The sequence below is a fragment of the Arachis hypogaea genome, chromosome 13, assembly GCF_003086295.3.
Source record: "Arachis hypogaea cultivar Tifrunner chromosome 13, arahy.Tifrunner.gnm2.J5K5, whole genome shotgun sequence".
In the NCBI taxonomy this organism is placed as follows: Eukaryota; Viridiplantae; Streptophyta; class Magnoliopsida; order Fabales; family Fabaceae; genus Arachis; species Arachis hypogaea.
Genome location: NC_092048.1, coordinates 46,293,926 through 46,316,560, shown reverse-complemented (window position 1 = coordinate 46,316,560; position 22,635 = coordinate 46,293,926). Strand labels below are relative to the sequence as shown.

General features: G+C 32.0%; 4 protein-coding genes and 1 non-coding gene across 6 annotated transcripts; 4 read left to right on the top strand and 1 right to left on the bottom strand.

Moving 5' to 3' along the window:
* Window positions 1-5,130: 5,130 nt before the first annotated feature.
* On the top strand, window positions 5,131-9,685 carry LOC112738284 (uncharacterized). The gene is made up of 8 exons (XM_025788654.3): window positions 5,131-5,376; window positions 6,006-6,225; window positions 6,745-6,868; window positions 6,951-7,282; window positions 7,463-8,245; window positions 8,518-8,614; window positions 8,752-8,951; window positions 9,323-9,685. Exons 1-8 carry the CDS (start codon window positions 5,303-5,305, stop codon window positions 9,419-9,421), a joined length of 1,929 nt encoding a protein of 642 aa, XP_025644439.1. The 5' UTR covers window positions 5,131-5,302; the 3' UTR covers window positions 9,422-9,685.
* A 42-nt stretch (window positions 9,686-9,727) lies between these two features.
* Window positions 9,728-11,100, bottom strand: LOC112738285 (peptidyl-prolyl cis-trans isomerase CYP26-2, chloroplastic-like). The gene is made up of 2 exons (XM_025788655.2): window positions 9,991-11,100; window positions 9,728-9,907 (listed from the first exon to the last, which is right to left on the bottom strand). The coding sequence occupies exons 1-2, from the start codon at window positions 10,893-10,895 to the stop codon at window positions 9,805-9,807; spliced, it is 1,008 nt and encodes a 335-aa protein (XP_025644440.1). The 5' UTR covers window positions 10,896-11,100; the 3' UTR covers window positions 9,728-9,804.
* Window positions 11,101-11,684: 584 nt separating this feature from the next.
* On the top strand, window positions 11,685-11,766 carry TRNAS-GCU (transfer RNA serine (anticodon GCU)). Its single transcript has one exon. It is a non-coding gene; the product is annotated as a tRNA-Ser (tRNA).
* Window positions 11,728-14,380, top strand: LOC112738282 (single-stranded DNA-binding protein, mitochondrial). Of its 2 annotated transcripts, XR_003169340.2 has the most exons (5): window positions 11,728-12,126; window positions 12,268-12,494; window positions 12,590-12,690; window positions 13,993-14,133; window positions 14,246-14,380. XR_003169340.2 is itself a non-coding variant. In XM_025788653.3 (4 exons), the coding sequence occupies exons 1-4, from the start codon at window positions 11,887-11,889 to the stop codon at window positions 14,073-14,075; spliced, it is 651 nt and encodes a 216-aa protein (XP_025644438.1). In that variant the 5' UTR covers window positions 11,729-11,886; the 3' UTR covers window positions 14,076-14,271. The 2 variants fall into 2 exon arrangements, 1 of the variants encoding a protein (XP_025644438.1); XM_025788653.3 differs by having other exon boundaries at window positions 11,729-12,126; window positions 13,993-14,271.
* Window positions 14,381-17,395: 3,015 nt separating this feature from the next.
* Window positions 17,396-21,202, top strand: LOC112738281 (uncharacterized). The gene is made up of 4 exons (XM_025788652.3): window positions 17,396-17,927; window positions 18,266-18,387; window positions 20,258-20,431; window positions 20,772-21,202. Exons 1-4 carry the CDS (start codon window positions 17,709-17,711, stop codon window positions 20,863-20,865), a joined length of 609 nt encoding a protein of 202 aa, XP_025644437.1. The 5' UTR covers window positions 17,396-17,708; the 3' UTR covers window positions 20,866-21,202.
* The last annotated feature ends 1,433 nt before the right edge of the window (window positions 21,203-22,635 follow it).

The following is a 22,635-nucleotide window of genomic DNA, read 5'->3' as shown; positions in this document are numbered from 1 at the left end:
AAAATGAGAAGAAGTAGCATAGGAATGATTTAGGAATGAGGAAAGGGAACGTGAAAATAAGGAAGAAAAACTGGAAACAAAAGAATAACTTCCACAGAGAAACGCAAAAGTCAGGGGTAGAGTGCACTTTTCACAAGGTTTTCAAATTAATCATAATGGCATTTAATGTCAGGTGCGGAGAACGAGGCGACGAGAGACGCCCCCGAAGCAGACGAACTTCACCCGCGCATAGGAGACACGCCCTTGTCACGAGCGGCCGACTCGGCGAGGCCCCAACCAGGGAGAAAGTAGGATGAAACACGCCAACAACGGTGCATGCGGCCATAGCTGACACGTTGGAGGCACTGTTCTGGCCCGGCCCAGTTGGCCCTGTGCCCGGGTCCGTCGACCCGACGAGTTGGAAAGATCCGAACCAGGCGACCCAGACGTCGTCACCCCTTTCACCTGGCACCTGACAGTTGGGCAAGGAAGCTTCTCAGAAGGTGGGTCTCCCCAATGTGAGACCCGCCCTAGTACAGACTATATAGGGAGAGGGCCCTACCCCTCCTCCAGAGGTACGTCATCTAACCCTCACTTTTTCTGCCACCTTGTATGGATTCTGACTTGAGCGTCGGAGTCCCTTTTGCAGGTGGCTCCCCCCTCACCACTTCATCAGCCCAGGAGATCCTCGAGCTCCATTCCTTTCCCTTCAACATTTGCCCAGGAGGTCCAATCACGCACGAACGACTCGAATCCAGGTTTTCCCATTACTCCCGTATATCCAGCACATACGACCCATTCAGGAACTAACCGAACACAACTATATTAGGTATACATTAAAATCAGTCACTAAAATTAATTATTAGTATAAAATACATATTAAAACTAAATTAAACCTCAAATGTATTTATACATAAATATATTAGTGGTTAATTTTAGTGATTAATTTTAGTATATAAATAGCATTTTTATTGAACAAAAATATTATTTATATACTAAAATCAATCATTAAAATTAGTTATCAATATATTTATGTATAAATTATATTTATATATTTATATAGATATAATTTATTTTATTTTTAATATATATTTATATTTTAATATATATTTTATATTAATAACAAATTTTAGTGATTAATTTTAATATATACTTAACATATAGTCGTTCATTGAAATATATATTCATAGATGCACCGCGATTTACTGCCATCTCTTCTATTATTAAAGTTACATGCATGTAGTTAATGATCCTCAACTGTTCTGGAAAAAGTTACAGCGGCTGCAATAATTCTATTATTTAGCTGAATTATTTTCTCAGTTTCTTTAATCTCTAAATGCTGCTGTCATCTTTTTACTAGATTCTTAAATTAATTAATGTGTACGAATATATAGGAATTAACAGTTATAAGAAAATAATTAAGAATCATATTGTGTGTAATTGTGTAAATAAAAAATTAAGCAGTAAATTAGTCATTTACATAAAATAAAAATATTATATATACAAAAAAATTAATAAATTAATTATTATATATTTATATATATATATTATTTTATTTATTTTTAATATATATTTTATATGCTAATATATATTTTATATAGCATAATTTTAAGAACCGAACCAAACCAACAAATTTAAATGAATTAAAAGAAAATTGGTCATCAAACCAATCGATTTAAATAAAAAACCAATTAACAAAGAATCGTCAAAAACTCAGAAAAATCGGTCAAAGAATTAATTATCTGTCGGATTCAATGTGATTTTTTAACGGTTATCATATTTAAAATAATAAAATATAAAAAAATTACTTTTTAAAAATAAATATATATTTTACTATATTCACTTCAATTTCGGTTAAATTTTTTAAATTTTAAATTTTTAAATTTATCCGTTTAATAAATGATTTAATTTTCAAAACCTTGTTATACAGATAATTAATTTGATTATATATATATATATACACACGTAAGTTCTAATATGACTATACTATGATAATTATACAAGTGTTGATATAAAATTAAAATCACATCTTTTAATTTATAATTTAGTAATACTTTTTTTAAGTAATACTTTTTAAGAGACTTTAATAATAGAAAAATATTATTTTAATTTTAACATTACTTTTTAAAATATTATAATTATTATAATATAATCATACTAAAATAATATATATATATATATATATTGTTAATTCAGTAGCTAAATTTTTATGTGCAAAGGAATGTTAACTGCCGACGCTTTTAGTAATTTTATATAGAATTAACTAATATTAATTTAAGTGTAAGATAAAAATAAGAAAATAATTATTCATCACTTAATATTCTTTTTAAAAAAACAAAAGGACATTGAGGAGAGTATAAGAAGGGAAAAAAATCGGAAGCAATATATATAATAATAAACTATTATTTCGCTATTATTGTACGTACACACTGAACAAAATTAAATAAGAGCACATTGAAATTTGATTAGTAAGCAGACAAATTGACATATATACTAAGCTAGTATCCAAAAAAGAGGATAAGAATGAAACAAACTAGCCTTGCTTGCCAAATAGACCAATTTGGTTTACAAACTAGTATGTAAACTTGTGCCTCTCAATATTTACATGGACACATTTTAAGACAAAATTGTGACTACACAATATGCACTGTTATCGATATCATAATTTTAGGCCCCATTTTCATACGGAAATTATTTTTAAAACCTAAATAATATTTATATATTATGTATTTTTCTCCTTATTACCTGCTAGTGTTTACAAATTACAAGTTATCCTTGATATACATATACACACAATATATAACATTATTGAAGGATATTAAGGCAAAATTAAAACCAAAAAGTTTCTATATTTATTAATAGTTGTATCTCTGTCGCCCCCATCCTCCAAATAAATCGTTATACTCGTTGTCTTTGTTTTTATATCTTAAAACTCGTCTCAAACACTACCAAAATACATACATTATTAATTAAAAGAAGAAGGGGACAAGAAAAAAACACGTAAAAATGTTAAAAACAGCATAGCTCATATATACGCCATGAATAGTAAAACTATTAGAGCACTACTCATGTAAAAATGACAAAAAAAAAAGTTATTTATTTAGTTACAGTAAAAAAAATATACTTAAAAAAATGTGGATCAACAATAAAAATATAACTTATAAGAAAAAAAATAATTATATTAATAATTTTAACTAATATTAATTCAAATGATATTGAATTTCTTAAATTTATACAAAATAATTTTTTTAATTTTAATTTCACAATAAATTTATTCAAAAAATCCAAAATAAATAAGAATTATTAGACTAAAAATAGAACCATTAATAATAAAAATTAGTAGATTAAAATATAGATTCTCAAAATAAAAAATGAAAATATTAAAAGAATTATAAAAATTATAAATAAAAATCAACTCATAAAAAATTACTAAATTCGCAAAATATTAAAAAAAGTATCAAAATAATAATAAAATATAATAAAAATAAAACAATTTTCTAATAAGTTTTTTGTTAAAAATTTAAATTTTAAATAAATAAATAAAATAATATTAAAATCTAAGTAATAATTTTAAGAATTTAGCAACTTTTTTTAATAAAAATAATATTTTCAATTTATATCATATATTAAAAATTTAATACATAATAATTTATTTAATAAATAAGATTAAACATTTTTAGAAAGACGTTTTAAACGTTTTTGTCTAAATTTCTACCAAATTGTTAGAGAGAGTTAATGCCCAAAAATTAAATTATAGTTAAGACGTACAAGTTGCACACTTACACTTCAAACCACACATGCCCTCCCTCTCTCTCCACATATATATATATATAGAATAATGGCTGGTAAATATTTATACATATATATTTTAGTATGAGTACGGTATAATAATTATAGTATTTATTAAAATTAAAATAATATTTTTAATATTAAATAATAATTTTTAAAATATATTATTAAAAAAATATTACTAAAATAAAAAAGATAACTTTAGTTTTAATAATATTTATATAATTATCATAATTACCGTAACATAATTTTATTAGAATTTACCCCGTATATAATATAATAATTGATGTTGTGTAGAAAGAGAGTGGTACAAGAATTGAATTAAAGGGTGGCCGCTGGCTAGAACAGTTGACCTATATAATATAAGATGTACGAAGATGAATAAGTGTATGGACCACCCTAGATAGAAGTAGGACAAGGGTAGTAATAAGAAAGGGTAAAAGAGCGAGGTACTATCACTATATGCTTGCCAGCTCAATCACTCCCTCCTCTATGTCCTTTCATTGTTACCGTACACTTTACACAACCTTCATCTTCATTCTCCCATGCCTTCTATCTATCTATCTATCTATCTTAATTAATATGTTTTGTTTCTTTTCCCATGTCCTATATATGGACTCCCTTAATTCCCAACATCACTCTATTGGAGATCTACATTGCTCTTTTTAACTCTTTTTTCTTCCTATCCTTTTAATTATAACACAATTTGGTTAAATTTAATATTATGTTAATTTTGTTAATTATTATGATTAGATTATATTCTTGTCCTATAAATAAACATCTCTCGTTATATATTCATACAATGACACAATGATAACATACACACAATGACATAACGACGATATCTAAATAATGAGTTCTAATAATTTAGACTTAATTATATGCTTTAAAATTTAACAGAACTTAAATTATATGAAATATTTTGAAACTATTTTTCATTCAATAAGAATAATATTAGAGAGATAATAATATACAATTATTTTATTTAACTTTACATTATAATACCGTTTCTTCCCTCCAATTTGAGTGGAATTAATCAAGATGTTAGATATATCAAATATAATAGACTCTTTTTTGGTCGGAAATACAATATTGACTTTAAGCTATATTTATCAGAAGAGTAGTGAACAGACTGATCCTTTTTTTTTTTTTTGGTCATGGAACAGACTGATCCTTGAGTAACTTTATGTTTTTTGGGTAATAGATCATTGATTCTCAGACTGTCTGGCTTCTGCCTAATCTTTCGAAATGGGTAATGGGCCCGTCGCCAGCACATTTCCTAACAACAAGAATAACAACATTTTAATAATAAAAAATGGAGCCCAACCCAATAAAGCCCAATTAAGCAAAAATACCAAAAATGGGTCTGGAACTCAATCATCGTCGCTAGAGGCAGCAGCACCACCGTGGCCGCTACCATTTATTTTTACTTTTTAGACGCTTTTAATTAATTATAAAAGAAAAACGCAAATTCATGATAAGAATCTCTTTAAGCTCCTTTGCTTCTTAAAACCTTTATTGTTTCCCGACCCAAATGGCGCAAGATTCCGAGAAGAAGTTCCATTCAATCATGGATAAGCTTTTCCATACTCCTAAATCACCTTCCAGGTTCTTCTTCTTTTCCTTCCTTTCTATCATTATTATTGTTATTACGCTTGAATCTTTCGATTCTGTTTTATTATTATTATTTCGCTTGAAACTTTTGATTCTGTTGTTTCGTTTGGCAACATTCATGAAATGCTGGATAGTGTCACAGATGAATGCTCAATTAGTTTGTCCGAATTTTGAATTTTTCTTTTGTTTTAATTTTTTAATTTAGCTGTAACCGTAAGAGATGTATGACATCGTAAGATTTGAAGCTTTTGGCCTGTGTAATGATTTGTTTGCGGATTTAGTTTAATTCCTTGTTTCTGAATCTTTATTTATTTATTTTTTAAATCAGGTTTTGTTTGAACTAGGTATTGATATTAGGAATTGTGTGTTTATCTATTCAGTTATGCTAGATTGCTAGTTGAGGATTTGCTAGTGGTAGTTATAGATAATATAAGATTCGCAGCAGTTCCAGTTGTTTAGTTAGAATCAGTTAGTGCCTGAGCTGGAAGCACTTGTTGCGCTGCGCTTCGTCCATGCATATAAACTCATTCACTGATAGTTGAATTTGTGGATTCTCATGTTTCTCTGATATCCATATTCTGAATCTAAGTTTGATAACTAATAATGTGTTTATATGTTTGCAGTTCATCTGGCATGCAACTTTTGAGTGGTAAGAAGCGTCCTTACTCAACTTCATTGGGGACAATGGAGCTGAATCTGAGAGGGGATGCTGCTGAGGTACCACACTCGTTGTCAGCCGCAGTGGGAGCAACTGAAGGAGCGCTTTGTCGTCCATGGGATCGTGGTGACTTTATGAGAAGATTGGTCACATTCAAATCTATATCATGGTTTGCTAAACCCAAGGTACCTTTTCATTTTCCATCTATATATCATGGTCTCTTTCTAGTGTGGTGTACTTTATCATTACTTTTAACATTTTCTTAATATTATTATATGATTTTTCTATTTATATTTACCCTTGAATAAAAAAGGAACATTATGCTTGTATTGCAGAAATTTAATGAACTCTCCATTCGTTTAAGGAAGGAAAAACCTCTGTGACGGCGCAAATAAATTGATCAATTTTATTCACGACCAGAATATATTTGTTTGATACACTGTTGTTGATATTAGTGTTAAAAAAAATTACTATTGAGGAAACAAATGAATTCAAACTCGACAACTGAAATATTATTATAAAATTTATTTTGAAGAATAATTATAATTTTTAGACGTCAATTTTATCATGGCACGGCATCTCCATTACCAAAGAAAGCCCCTTGCCTCACGTTTCCTACTTCCGTTTGCCAACTTTCTTTATAGATATATTATTTGTAACATTTAAACTACGGTGGCTTATGCTTTGACTTATGCCATTTACAGGTTGTAAGTGCTGTAAATTGTGCTCGAAGGGGTTGGATAAATGTGGATATTGACACTATAGCCTGTGAAGCATGTGGAGCACGTCTGCTTTTCTCAACACCAGCATCTTGGAACCAGCAGCAGGGTATGCCATTCTTCATGTTTGTTATATAATTCACTGGAGCAATCAATTTTATGATTTTCTAATTAGTGTTCCATTAATTCAGTGGAGAAAGCTGCCCGGGTATTTAGCTTAAAGTTAGATAATGGACATAAGTTACTTTGCCCATGGATCGACAATGCCTGCAGTGAAACACTGGCACGGTTTCCTCCTACAGCTCCTCCAGTGTTAGTTGACAATTTCAGAGAACGCTGTTCTTCTCTTTTGCAACTCTCAGCTCTTCCACATATTTCATCTTCAGTTATAGAGCACATGCACAGTCCACTATTGGAAGACTTTCTTGGACAATCATTGTTTCTTGATTTTGGAAATGGATCTGCCAGAAATTCTGACATAGAAATTATTAGTAGTCAAGAGGAACTCAAATTGTATTACCAGGTAATAACAAGTGTACTTCTGTGTTCTAGTGACTTAATGATAAATGCATTAGATGAATGATCTTTATTTATATTAACAAATTTCAATTCTCTCATTTATTCTCTTGAAAACATCTTTGTCTATGCTGGCACTTCTTTCATTCCTACCTTTTTAATGTAATTTATTGGTGTTTATTTGCAGTCTCAAAAGCTTATAAGTTTATGTGGTTGGAATCTTCGCCCTCTACCTTACATAGTCGATTGCAAGGATACAAAGGAGCAATCTGTTAGAAGTACAACTATTCTGGACCGTTCTCAAGTAGTTGCTGATAACAACAATTTTGAAACGAATGAAAACCTCAAGGATTCTAATGGAGAACAACTAGATCCCAATTCTGCAGTTCTAGAATGTACCCTGTGTGGAGCTACTGTTGGATTGTGGGCATTCAGCACAATTCCTCGGCCTGTCGAATCACTCAGAATAGTGGGGTATGCAGAAGTAAATTGCAAAAACGATTCTGTGATCCAAGACAGACAGGGTCAGGGTGTAAATAATAATGTGTCTGACATTGCAACTTCGTCAAAGGATATGTCTTCTAGTCTCAATATGACGATTGCAGGGGGTCCTCCGCCAACAAAGCAAAATTTTAAAGCCATAATATCTCTGCCTGTTATTGGTCAGAATTTAAGGGCTTGTCTTTCTTATGACTCGGATTTTAGAGATCATGTCTTTGTTGATGGAGATGGTATTCAGGCAGATTCACGGAAGAAGATCAGGATTCAGGAGAATCCTGATGATAACATAGTTGATGCTTCAAATAAACAAATTGTTCCCATGTCATCTGAAATTAGGGAAAGTTCACATGATCAAACTGGTTCTAAAGCTAGTGCTCGTGATTCTGTAGTGGATAATGTTATAGAGAGCACCCATCATGAGGGTGATGGATTGAACAGTTCGGCTGAAGGTGACCCTAGTAGCTTGCAGGTTAGTTTTGATTTTCTGTTCTGTCAGATGGACAATTTATTTGATCAACGAGAGAAAATTCTATCTCTAGATCATTGCATCATGTATTCATAATTTATAACAAACTGAAGAAAGTATAGCAAGTGATAGAGTTTCTTTGCTTGATCATAAGCACTTATGATGTGATGTATTTTTGGAAATTGGAAGTGGGGTTAACTTGTTAGACAGAGTAAAACATAACTATATTGCTGTGCAGAAAGATTGACTGAAGGTAATCTCTTTCTGTTTCACAGAAGAATTTGGATGGAGTAGTAAATCGTCTTTCAAACTATGGGGCCAAAGACAAAGTAGAAAATTTTGTCAACAGGGAGGATCAACATTGTAGTTTAGGTCAGTACTTTGGTTTTTTTTCCCCTGATAAATTTTTACCATTGACTGTAAATGTGACTATGTGAGAGACAATTTGTAGATATTGTAAGATAAATGAAATGTTTAAGAATATTTTTTTCTCCTTTTGTTTTACACAGAAAGAGACATGAAACCAACCACGGCTGATAAAACAATGGAATTTAATCCAATCAGGCATCACAGATACTTCTGCCCCTGGATTGCATCCATAGATGACATGGAGCCAGGGTGGAAACAAACATTATCTGCTTTGTTTCATCAGCAAAATCATTTTCCACATTCACCAAATAGATCTCCAACATCTATGCTCATTGTTAAGGTATTTATTATGAATCAGACTATTGCATACTATAATAATTTGGTAGTTCGCAACATCATGAATAAGAGTGCTTGGTTTGACCTTATGTTAATTTCATTAGAAAAGTGATGCATTCAACTTTGACAAACCTATGATTGATACTTGAAACCAATTACTAAAATATAAGGGTTTGAATTTGGTATAGAAGAGTCAAGATTAACGTGAGCATTTTTTGTCTATTTATGCAAAGTGAATGTTGCCAATCCCATTAATAAAAATCATGGAAATGAGAGTTTTCCTCCCCTCTTCTTTCTTTATTGTTTGCCCTTTTTTTAGTGGAATTGTCACATGAGGAAGTTCAGCATCTTACCAAATTGTGTGTGTTTATGCAGGTGGATGACCCTGTAAGTTCGGTTAAGAAGCTTTTCTTATCTCCATCTACTAGAAGAAAGCTTGCTCACATTGCAAGCCAAAATACAGAGCATAGGTAGTCTGGGCTTGGGTAAAAGAGGGTGTTCCAATTCTGACATACTTCCTCTTTTCCTCACCGTAGTTTCTTTGTGTAATTACATGCCAAATTACCAATAGCATGTTATTCCATTTTAAACCTTGTGTAATGGTTGTAACAAAAGTTCAATATTGTTTTAGAGATAATATATCTCGGCCAATCCCCCTCATAACGAAAGAAACTAAATTTGCTACATCTTAATTCTTATGATTCTCAATTACTTTGCCCATTGGAATTGGGCTGTAAATCTTTTTCTCCTCATTTTTCTATGGCAGACACTACGATCAGCTTTGATGATAAAGGAGATTGTTATTGAACGATTATATGTTCCCTTACATTGACACTGTAAAATCAACTGAAGATGTGCTAGGCTAATACACCACAGTTTGTAATTATGATTTTTGAATAAGGCCTGTTGAATCCTCTTTCTGCTACAACAGCTCTCTTGTCTCCTATTAGCTTTGCCACCCTGTTACATCAATATTACATATTATAGGGAGAATTAGTGTAATTTACTTATGTTAAATTGCAAAGTCTGTCTGTTTGACTCACCTGAAATAAGGAGAGCTTGTATTCTCTTGTACCGTTTTCACTTGACTAATCCTCTTCACAACCTCCATTCCCTCTACTACTCTTCCAATCACCAGAGTAGAAGAATCCAACTCTGGTGAATCCTTTGTGGCAATGATAAACTCTGTCCCGTTAGGATCAGCTCCAACTTCTTCCTGATCAATCTCCAGCTTCCCTTTTCTTGCAACCAGCTTCAGTTTCGGAGGCGGTTTTGAAGGGTCTCTCACAACAATTCCAACACTCCCAGCAACATTCTTAGCCCCAGAGCATGTCTCATACTGTCTCTCCCACTCCCCAACCAGAGTATCAGCAGCCAAATCACCCCCTGTCCCTTTTGCAATTTCGGCGTCCACCCCATAGGATCTAAGTCCACCATGCTGCACGTAATTTGGCATGATCTTCACAAACTCTTTTCTTCTGTAGCTAATGCCAGCAGCTCCACTCACAATCTTGCTGAACCTATTGACCCCTATTGGAACATCATCTCCATAGAGACCTATGGTAATCCTTCCAACAGGTTCGCCATCAATAGATACATCCAAGAACACTTGCTTGGTTGGTTTTCTTTCGGTGCAGTTAGGAGTGGTGGCATTCAAATTATTCTCTTCTCCTTGTTGATCAATGTTGCTTGTGTTGGTAGTAACAGCAACTTCTTCCTCTGCTCTTGCTTTGGAAACTTCCACTCCCTGAGAACCCAACAGAAGTAGCAAGCAAGAGTTGCCGTAGATTGCGAGATCCCTACGCGATATACTGCATTGCTGTTTGATTGTTGGGAAAGATTTGGATGTGGGTTGGAGATGAAATGGCAAAGGGGTTGGTGCTGAAGAACGGGTTGGAGTGTTGAATGGTTGTGGGGAAGGTAATGATGCTCTTGTGTTTTGTAGCATTTCTATGGTGGTTTTGGCACTGCTTAGGAACTGGTTTATGTTAGTGTCTGCATCAGTTGTAGCAGGTGCAATGAGATTATGGGATTTGGAAAAGTAAAGGGAGGGAGAAGAATAGATAGAATGATGGATACTGAGGAGATTTTGTGGATAAGAAACGTGGAAATGGTTTATGTTTTATGGCAGCTATTTGCTCATAACTTACTCTAAAGGCTAAACCTTGTTCCATATCACACTAAAAATAAGATTAATTTTTCCTCTTGTTAGATAATAAATTAGGAAAGGTGTTCAGTAATTTAAACATTGATTTTAATTAATATATATTATATATATTTTTATAATTAAGATCAATGATTAAAAATATTGATATATTGGTATTTTAAGAATATTTAAAATTCTTTTAAAAAATTAATAATACGTGACATAAGTATTTTGTAATACATTATAATTTAATTGATAGGATGAAGAGAAAAAAATTCTCAAATTTTTAACTTAAAGACAAATAAATTTTTAACTAATTAAAAATGCAAAAATATCCTTAAACTTCTAAAACACGAAATATTTAATTTTTTATATCTAAAATATATGAGAATAGATAAGTCGTCTCAAGAGACTTAGATTAGATGTCTCATTTTTTAAAAAATAAAAGATATTATTGTATTTTAAGAACTTATATATCTTTCAGCTAAAAGACCTATAATCTATTTGTCTTTTTTTTTTAAAAATGATTTATCTGATTTTTCAATCATCAAATTGAAATTAATAAGCCTTGTAGGTGCCAACTTTCCAACCGACGCTTTGGCCGAGTGGTTAAGGCGTGTGCCTGCTAAGTACATGGGGTTTCCCCGCGAGAGTTCGAATCTCTCAGGCGTCGTTCTTTTTATTTTTCATTTTTTTGTGGTTTTGAAACGTAAGGGTTTTAGGGTTTGCTTGGAAGTTGTGTAGGGTTTAAGACAATCGAAATTCAGAGCAAACTACACACTCAACCAAAAAAATGTCGAGCTCCTCCGGTTTCACCTCCATCTCAAGGAAGCTCTATCGTTCTCTTCTCTCCGCCCGAAGCCCCTACACACTCAACCTGCCACGTCACTTCTCCACCACCAACCCCCTTTCTGACTCGGACGAGTCATCCCTCCCTGACTCAGACACATCACCCGATTCTTCCTCTGAACAGCAGCAGCAAAAGTTCTTCGATCGCCCCCTCGAGAATGGCCTCGATGTTGGCATTTACAGGGTCTGGTATTTCGAAATTCTTCTTAGGTTTCACTTAATCATGATTCAATTGGATGAATTAATCAATTAGTTAAGTGATTAATTAATCAATTAATTAATTAGTTATACGTTTGTTTGAATAATGTTGCTTTGTTATTGAAAGGCTATACTGGTGGGTGAGGCTGGGCAGAAGCCGGTTCAGAAGAAGCTGAGGAGTGGGACAGTGATGACTCTGCTGTCAATTGGGACCGGTGGGATCCGCAATAATCGAAGGCCTCTCGAAGGTGAGAAACCCTCTGACTACGCCAACCGGGGCGCCGTTCAGTGGCACCGTGTTTGCATTTATCCCCAGAGGCTTGGAAATCTTGCAATGAAAACTGTTCTTCCAGGGTAAACAATTAACAAACCCTTGTTTGGATATTTACAAATTCTGGCAAAATAATTCTTCTTATGTATAGATGAATTGTTTGTTCATTTGTTGTTAGTTCAATCTTGTATGTGGAGGGAAACTTGGAGACCAAGGTTTTCGCAGATCCAGTCACTGGTCTTGTCCGTCGAGTTAGAGAGGTTGCTGTTCGGAGAAATGGTATTTTCTTTTTCCCATTAGTGCTGGTTTGATTTCTTAAGTAATTCTCTGCTGTTTGTTTCCTAGTTGACTTTGTATTTAATTGCTTCTCTTTGTTCATAAATCCATAGGTCTTTTTGTTTTCTCAGTTTTGACTTTCGTTTCTGTGATGCTTGTATACAGTTTGTCTGTTGCAAATTAGTTAAATGTGGGTAGGTAGCCAGAACTTGGATGATAAAGATGCCTAACCATTTGTGATGTTGTCATTTTGGGCTTGTGGCTCTGTAGTGTAGGGTTGCATTGTTTATATAGTGACTTGTGTCGCTGGCATGGTTTGTTCTGGCTTTCCGAGTTCTACTGAAAAGAAAATGGTCTAGGATTGTTGCTTACGATATTATCTAAACAAGCTAATTGGGTCAAAACTCCCACTCGATGACTATGCAGAAGGTTTTTGTTTTTGTTTCAATGTTCTGTCTTGTACACTAGCTCACAGCTCCTACTTGATACCATACTAACACTTTTATATGTTATTAGAGATTAGGGACCTATATATTGTGAATAGTGTTAGAAAGCTTTCTGCAAATTCGCTGCTACTGAAAAGTGAGATGAAATAAAGTACAGTATCCTTATTGATAGATGATAGAAAATAGGTGGAAAATATAAATGTTAAAATTAGGAATAGGATATTTCATAAATTTTCACCCGATTTATCTTGGTTGAGGGTATAACATAGAAATTTAAAAAAATGAATTCTAGATTCCTTTCATTATGATATGCTAGGAGAATCCATATGTTGTCAGCTTGAAGTGAAAGTGTGTTTGCATTCAACTTCCAACAGTTCTTCATTTCGGTTCTATTGAGCAACTGCCTATTTTCAGCTCAGCAATGTACAACCTACTGTTAATTGTGTATGACATGTTGGAGATTGTCAATGTTAAATACCTAAGGAAAGTGGAAAACTGCACCTTAAAAGCCAGCTTTAATGGGGAAGAACCACTCTTCCCACACTACTGATTTTGAACTTTGGGCACCCCATAGTACCCAAAGTCCCTAACAGTCAATTGATGGATCTAGGAGATATGACAATTTTATGCCTGGTGCATTTCTTGCAACTTCCAGGAACTGAAATCATTGATATGTGTATTGGGTTAATGCTCTTGAACAACTATTTTAAGCCACTTTCTACATACTTTCTTTCAAGTCTTGCCCTTTAGCCGTGGTTGATATGATCCATGATTAAAATGGTAGTTTTCAAATGACAGAAGATTGCGTGAGAACTAATATGAAGATGCTTAATGCAATTCTATTCGTTCTGATACACAGGTCGAATTGTATTCATAAATCAAGGTGGTGATGATGACCAACAGAAACAATATGAATCCACCAGAACTGTTGGTTATTACTAATATAGATGGATGCTGTAGGTACAACGTGGAATTCGCTTGGCAACGGAGAAAATCTCAAGTTTGTTAACTATATTCTGATTTTGATAATTTTTTTAATGCAAAGTTCGAATTGTTGCATGGACATTTGACATTGAATGATTACTGTCCTTAATATGTGCAATGTTATGCAGGGAATCTCAAGGGCTTATGTATGGCATGCTGCTAAACGTGTTATAGTGCAAACATTTCAGTCTATTTTTGCTTTGAATTGGAAGAATGATTCTCTTTATGTGCCATTCTTTTTCATAGTCAATACCTTAATTAAATTTTAACACAAATTAACATTATTGAATGCATTCATGATCTGTATAATAGCATTAATCAAATTGATATGTAGGTTCTTGTTTTCGGACGGTATTAGGTTTTAGCATAACATTTACGTTGACATCACCTTTATTATAAATTAGTAATAAACTAATAATGGTGACTTCAGGGATGATGAATATGATGAGAACAAAGCATGTCACATCTTGGCACATATGTGATATGACATACTAATGCTAATTAAGAGAATTGTTTAAAAGTAGGATGTACCTAACTCCACTCCCTATTATTATAGCATGTATTTTTATGCGAAAGGTGAAAATAGGGAAAATATTCTTTTAGTAGAGATGAAGGTACCTAATACATGCCTGAACGTTGAATTTAAAATGGGCAATGAATCACTTAAGAATACTATGAATCTCCCAACTAATACCCAGATTCGGCAGGTTCATCGAAATCTAAATAAGTAATGCCCCTTTTTCCTTGTTTCTAGATAAGAAAGCAACAATATATCATTTAGAAATTATAAAATGGTATTCGTACATGAATCCGTATGTCCTCATAAATATTATTATGAGGAGTGTTAGGAGCTAGTAATTTTTGTAATTTGTAGCTATTAAGTAATTATTAATTATATTTTTAATGATGTAAAATTTTATTCAATGGTATGAAATTAATCACTCTTCTTTTATTGGTTACATACTAGTTAGAATTTAATAAAATTGTTGGTTCCTAAATTTTTCGTATTATTATTATTATTCGTTTTATTTGGGTAAACATGTTTTATTTTATTATTTTAATTATAATGGGAGTGGGGTGAATATGAGGGGACCGAATCCCTATCTTACGAATTACGATTAGTTAATACAATAGGACCAAAAAGAAAAATAAATAAATAAATAAGTTTCATCACCATAAAGAAAATTACCAGAGTCCCCACCTGCATAACTAAATTCTATTTATCAAGTAAACTCCAAATTAGTTCTTAATGAATTTTAAATTGAATACTTTAATCCTAATAAATTTTTATTTATTAGAAGTCTTTAAAAGTTATTTTTATAAATTAGTCTATCCATTTCTTTCAATTAAATTATTTATTTTTATATTGAATAAATAATTTTTTAAAAAATTTTATTATAAAATAATTAAATTTCTAAAAATATTATATAAAACAAATTAATCTCCTTTAAAACAAAGGAGTGACTAATTTGTCGGACCAATTTAGGATCGATCCTTTATTTTTAATTAAGAAAATTGGAAAAAAAATTAATTTTTTACACATAATTTTTTGTTTTTTTTTCTAAAATAAAATAAAAAATTTTATTATTTTCTCAAACACGATTTTTGGACTTTAATTCCCCAAATACTTTTTCTTGGTATTTGGGCAAGTTCACCGAGTTCCCCAGCAAACTCTATAAAAAATAGCAAGTTCGTCTTACCTCCGACGAATTTTATATATTTTATAGAGTTCGCCGTACCTTTCCCAAACTCTATAATTTTTAAAGTTTTCAAAACACACGTTTTTTAATCCATATCATTGTCTCTAAAAGAGTATATAAATCTACAAACAGTATACAGGAGTATACAAAAATACACAAACAACAAGGAATATTTAACAATAGCAACCATTATTATCGTCTCCAAAAATACACGGATACATCGGAATAAGCCATATTTAACAAGAATTTTTTTAATTAAAAAAAAACTATTTCCCAAAAATAAAATACGACTTATTCTTATGTACTCTTGTAATCTTGTGTATTTTACTTTCTTGGGAAATAATCTCGCTACGTTACCAACAATATTTCTGCCAACTTCTGCCAACTCTGGTTTATGACTGTGTTTAATAGAAGTGTCTTTATTGATGTGTCTAATAAAAATATTATTTTAGGATTGTATCTAATAGAAGTGTCTTTATAGATGTATTTCCTGGATGTGTCTCTTTATACATGTTTTTAAAATATAATAATTAATTATTATTAGCAATAAGTTGGCAGATAATATATTGGTACCTATACTTTTTTCTTTGGGAAATAGTTTTTTTGGGAAATAAGTCATATAAACTATCCAAAAAATAAGACGTATTTTATTTTTGGAAAATAGATTTTTTTTAATTTTTAATTAAAAAAATCTTTGTTAAATATGGCTTATTCCGGTGTACCCGTGTATTTTTGGAGACGATAATAATGATTGTCATTGTTAAATATGGCTTACTTTTTCTAATTTATAATTAAAAAAATTCTGAAAGAAGCCATGCTTGTTGTGTGTATTTTCGTGTACTCCTATATACTGTTTGTAGATCTATATACTCTTTTAGAGATGATGATATGGATTAAAAAACGTGCATTTTGAAAACTTTAAGGGAGTTCGGGGGAGGATACGGCGAACTCTATACAAATTTTTATAGAGTTCGCCGGGATAAGGCGAACTTGCTAATTTTTATAGAGTTCGCCGGATCTAACGAACTTGTCCAAATGTCAAAAAAAAATTTGAGGAATTAAAGTCCAAAAATCATGTTTAAGAAATAATAAAATTTTTTAGTTTATTTTAAAAAAAAACCCTATAAATTTTATATATACGTTAGACATATAACTATTCACATACCTCTTTTATTATCTTAAATTTTTAAGATAAATAATTTTATAATATAGTATCAAACATATTCGATCTAATATTGTTGAATCACTTGCCTATAAAAATTTATATTCCAAATAATTATTTTTGGACGTAAAAAGAGTTTATTATAAATTTTATAATTTTCAAAAATAAAGTATCTAAAGAATTTGTAAATATAATACATACTTAACCCTGTGACCTAATTTTTGGGCTGAGATAGGTCTCTTTATTTAATCTTAATTATAATAGTATAATCTTTTTTACCTATATATTTATATGAATCACGATGCACATAATTAAAGCTTTCACTTTTTCGTTTGTAATTCCAGAAATGTGAGAAAAGGGTGTCCATGTATTCATGAGCAAGTACAAATAAGAGACACACATGTAATTTTATACATGTCTTAGGTACCCGACCTTATCATATCATCATCATGATCCACTTTCTATTATAAATATTTTATAGGAACATAACACGCATAAGTAATTAATAGAGCAACCACTTTGTCCTATGTGCTTTGTATGCCTTGTGTTGTGGGCTAATTAATTTGGAGGAAATCAACGTCACAATAATAAATGTCACATTAAATTTTCTTCTAAAGAGAGAAAGAGAGAGAAACTTCTCCCAGCTCTGTTCATTGTTCATCATGTCTTAAATAACATCCACACATACATAAAGAAGAAAGAAGAAAACAAGAGAGAATAATAATAATAATGGATGTGAGGAAGGTGGTGGTGGTGGTGGAAGAGGTGGAAGCAGCTAGAACTGCACTTCAATGGGCACTTCACAACATCATTCGCTATGGTGACATAATCACACTCCTCCATCTCTACCCTTTCACTTCTAAATCTAAATCCAAGTCTCGTCTTCTTAGACTCAAAGGATTTCATTTAGCACTTTCATTCCAAGATATATGTAACAAATTCTCAAATGTAAGCACTTTTTTCCACTTTCTTCCTGTTTAGACATTTAGGCTTTCGTTTACTTTAATTTGTATTTTCATTTTTTCCCTTTATTTTCGATATTTTTTATTTTTTAAATTTTGTGAAATTCTTTATTTTTACACTGAAAATGGAAATATAAATTGCCCATTTAGATTAAATATTATATTAACATTAAAATGTTAATGTTACTATATTGGATATATTTTAAGAATGAAGAAATTATTATTAGTTTGTTTTGTTACAATTTGTTTGGCTTACTAAATATTGTGGTTGTTCAAATTAATGGTTATGTGTGTTTATAATCTTATATAGGATTGTGTTAACAGACAAAGGTTGAGATTGTTGTGACGCAAGAGAACAAGGAAGGGATGAAGATTGTGGGAACTGTAAGAGACATTGGAGCCTCAATGCTTGTGGTTGGACTCCATGATCAGAGTTTTCTTTACAAGTAAGTCCAATTAATTAATGTCTAAGGTTTTGGATAATCAGTTTCAAGAGTCTTCATATTATTGGAATTGTTAGCATTGAATCAAATATGATATAGTTGCATATGGGGTCTTGGTGTGCTTGAATACACTGGAGTTGGCTCCAGAGAAAGAAATTTTGAAATTGAATAATATGGAAATTGTCAACTTTTTTATCAAGTACTTTTTACATTTGTGAAAGTCAAGTTTGGATCTATGTTTTTATCTATTGACAATCGAAATTTATACACGAATAATCACATAAAACTTTTTATTTAGAAACATCCATTCCTATAGCTCAACTTGTACCTGAAATTTCTGGGGAATTTTACCCTTTAATTATTCATCACTTGTATCATTCTTTATTAGTGTATTAAGAAAAATGTTTGGTTGAACATCTATATTATTATATTTTCTATTTTCTATTGACACTTGTATATTTTATCATTTGTATTAATGGACTTTTACATTAGTACTGATTCTCACATATTTAGATTTTGAACTATATTATGTCTTAAATTAACCCTAATTTTTAAATACTCAAATAAACTCTATATATCTTTCAATCTTTTATGTATTTGATAATTGATAAGACATGATAAGTGGGACATTGGGTGAATTGTCTATATTTGTATTGTGATCCTTAAACCTAGAAAAGGACCATGGCCATGCCATTGGCATTGTCAGAAACTGGTCTTTTGAAAAACTTTGCCACTTGCACGTGCCTTCTTAATGGCCATACAAAGAAAAACCTAAAAAGCATTTGGGCTCCACTTTGGTATGGGCTATAGCCCCATATTATTTCTTTTAAAATATTAATTTTTTTTAGGGAAGGCAATAGATGTGCAGATTGCTTGGCGCGCAAAGTTTGAATCTAGACCCGAGATTTCACTTTTGGGATACTCCTCCTAGAGAGGTGCTTAGATTATTAGTAGATGATAAACAAGGGGCATCTCTGCCTCGTTTAATCTCAGTGTAGTTATTTTTTTTTGGACTCTGCCCTGTCTTAATATAAAAAAAAATGTTTTTTTTTTTAATTTAAAACTTAGAATTTAATTTTTTTTAGTATTTATAGCCAATTTGAATTAGTAAATTGGCTAGAGCACTCATTCGTTTAAACAAATATCGAGAGTTCAAATCTTATATTATGCATGCAGTAATTCAGTGGTCAATAAATAAGAAATAAAAAAATATTTAAATATCTATAATTTGTAAACACCAAAAACAATTTAAGAATAAAATCTAACAATACAATTGATTGGAATAGATGTCAAATTAAAATTTATAAGAGCAATAAAAGTTTACAAGGTATATGATATTAAACTATTTGTTAGTTATGCATAATGGAGCCAAGAAAGCTCCAAAATTAATGTTATCAATACAGGAAATTGCCAAATTGGCAAACATAAGGATAAGCTATTAACAGGGTTGAAAGTTGAAACAGAACCTTTCAACTACACTTAACTTTTCTTTTTTTAGTGAGAGATTAGAGATTTTGTATCACAGATAGCACTTTCGGTAACAGTGTGATTCAAGAACCCTAACTCTACTCATCCATTCATTTTAGTTTGTGTCTTAATCAGATAGCTAATGCATTGAATTTTAGGTGCATTATACTTTTATTATTTTAAGTTAAAAATGACAAAAAAATCCTCTAAAAAATACTGTTTGATAATTTTTGTCAAACAAATATTATTTTTTAGGAGTTATTTTGTCATTCTTTGGTTTTTAAAATTATTTTCTTAACCTTTCGGATACATTTTTATATCTAATTTACTCTTTTTTAACTAAACCTTTTTATTAATATCATAATTGAAAGAAGTTTGTTTCTTATTATTTCTTGAACTTGCATAGATTGGCAATGGGGAATAACAACATATCCAGGTACTTCAATTGCAGAGTGATTGCCATAAATCAGCCTCCAATAATGTCCCCACAGACTCATCAAAGTCCCATGGTTTCATCACTTGGTGTCTTAGACACTTCAGCTAACATGGATTTCTCACATATTCACATCTCTGGATTGCAGTTAGTTCCTCCAAAATCTACCTTCATACTATTTCTTGGCACTTTTATTTTTTTATTTAATTTTGACTGTGTAAAAGATTATAATACATATATTTAATTACGTATTATTATGTCAGTAGATAACTTTTTTTTACATCTATTTTATAAATAATTATTTAAAAAATAAATATAAATGAATGCTGGTATAAAATTATTACACTATTTTTTTTTTCAAATTAATTACCTATCAACCACCTAATAAAACAATCTTCAATTCTAAGTTTGTTAGTGCTGACATTACAATATAATAAAAAATATTAAGGGATGTTTTTGTAGTAATATTTTTAGATATGTATTGCAGAGTTCCAGATACCCCTTCACCGAAAGTGAAATATCAGATTTGCCCTGACCCGACTGCAATTATTTGGAGATTAAAGAAGTCAAGGAGAAGGTAAAAGTAGGATGGTCAACAGTCAACACCTCCATCTCTTGCTGGAAGCTGACTTAAGTCAATTTGTTACTAAAAATATATATATTAAGAAGGTTCTACAAACAATTGGAGTTTTGAAATTTGGGCTACTCTTTTCTTTTCTTTTTTCTTTTTTATTCAATCGTAGATGGTAGATAATAGATAGTAGATACATACAAATGAAAAGTGCAATTGGCACGCGCAATAAAACATAGTTTGGTTGTTTGTATTGAAAATTTTCTAATTGTATAAACGATCTTGTCGTAACATTACCAAACAAAGCAGTATATAATGGAAGAAAAAAGAGTAGGAAATTATTCCTAGAGAGTAGAGAGTTCCAAGCAATAGAGAAAGGCCCAAGGCTCCTTATAGTATAGGAAAAATTTTTAAGTCACCGGTGTTTCAGTTGTTTTAACCGTTGATATCAATTAATATATATTATATATATTTTTTATAATTCAAATCAACGGTTAAAACAACTGGAACACCAGTGTTCTCGATACATTTGAAACTCTTCCTATAGACGCAATATGCGATTGAAAGCTCTTTTTTGGCAGGTTTCATGATTTGCTAATCCGATCTTGTCAGTTGGCTTATATTAGGCTACCGACTGAGACGATGGCTTGAAAGCCGGGTAGAAATAAGACCAATCGAAAACCTTGGAAGCAACAAATCGTGGGGCGTAAGCTGTTGAATAAGCTATAGGTCTTGAGGCAGATGTGGCATCTTCTGAACCACCGTAGTTAGGGGGAAAAAGCTCATCTTTTTTCAATGCAACCAGAGGGCTTTTAGTACGCTAACGCTACTACCTGCCCAGTAAGAGGATTTTTTAGGTTTATGTCGTCAAAAGAAAGGGCTTCCCTATCAACACAAAGAATAAATAAAATAAGGATTGGATTTCATCAAGAAAAGACAAAAACCGCATTGAGTGGGGCCTGCCTTAAAATAAAATAGCCCTTACAGAGCTTCTCTATCAAGAGCTGCTAGTTGGTGGTTGAGGAGTAATAGGTTCCACATAAGCTACATTTCGTGGGAGAGGCACCTTTGCAGTACTTCCGAACTTGTCTTTCATCTATAGACATTGGGTCGCTAAAGCCAATAGTTCGGTGCCCGAATACTCATCTTTGGTTGCAGCTTCGGCTGAAGCCTCTACTTCATCCTTCCTCACCATCCTCGACTACTGGTCGGGCAACGATTCCGGTTAAAAATTTCGCCTTTACCTACCCACCGATTCTTTTGAGAAGAATGAATTCAGAAGCCACACAATACTAAAGAGCGCACCGCAGCTCGCAACGCAATAGCGCCCTCCCTTTCCTTAACGCTATAACCGCGCTCTCGCATGGGCTGCTTGCTCTGCTGTTCGCGCGGTTCCTGCCTTCGCTGCTTCTAGCACTGTGCCTAATAAAGCACAGAGCTTCTCTTTTTATGGCTCACATTCATTAAGAAAATTGGTGGATACCTCGGTTAGTTTTTTGGGACCATGTCCCATCAGTGAGGGACCTCTCAACCGGTTGGTTTCAGAATGCCTATACATGTCATGTGTCACATAAACGGGGTACAAGGACCCCGTGGGCTTGAGAGCCTGATATGAATCCCAATTTGATTCATATGATTTGAGTTTCCATTATTGAACTTTTATTCTATGTCAGGATTGATGGTGAGAGCTTAAAGTCATATACGTTGCATTGGCCAATCGTTGGCAGGAGTATGAACCCCTTATAAGTTACTATAGTGATAATGGAGTCCAACTTCTTGC

Coding starts and splice junctions, on each gene's coding strand:
- LOC112738284 (XM_025788654.3), top strand. CDS start 5,303: ATGGCGCAAGATTCCGAGAAGAAGTTCCATTCAATCATGGATAAGCTT. Junction 6,869..6,950: donor ATCTTGGAACCAGCAGCAGG/GTATGCCATTCT, acceptor CCATTAATTCAG/TGGAGAAAGCTGCCCGGGTA. Junction 8,952..9,322: donor CATCTATGCTCATTGTTAAG/GTATTTATTATG, acceptor GTGTTTATGCAG/GTGGATGACCCTGTAAGTTC.
- LOC112738282 (XM_025788653.3), top strand. CDS start 11,887: ATGTCGAGCTCCTCCGGTTTCACCTCCATCTCAAGGAAGCTCTATCGT. Junction 12,127..12,267: donor TCGATGTTGGCATTTACAGG/GTCTGGTATTTC, acceptor TGTTATTGAAAG/GCTATACTGGTGGGTGAGGC. Junction 12,495..12,589: donor ATGAAAACTGTTCTTCCAGG/GTAAACAATTAA, acceptor ATTTGTTGTTAG/TTCAATCTTGTATGTGGAGG.
- LOC112738281 (XM_025788652.3), top strand. CDS start 17,709: ATGGATGTGAGGAAGGTGGTGGTGGTGGTGGAAGAGGTGGAAGCAGCT. Junction 17,928..18,265: donor TATGTAACAAATTCTCAAAT/GTAAGCACTTTT, acceptor TTGTGTTAACAG/ACAAAGGTTGAGATTGTTGT. Junction 20,432..20,771: donor ATTCACATCTCTGGATTGCA/GTTAGTTCCTCC, acceptor TATGTATTGCAG/AGTTCCAGATACCCCTTCAC.
- LOC112738285 (XM_025788655.2), bottom strand. CDS start 10,895: ATGCTACAAAACACAAGAGCATCATTACCTTCCCCACAACCATTCAAC. Junction 9,908..9,990: donor ACAAGCTCTCCTTATTTCAG/GTGAGTCAAACA, acceptor TTGATGTAACAG/GGTGGCAAAGCTAATAGGAG.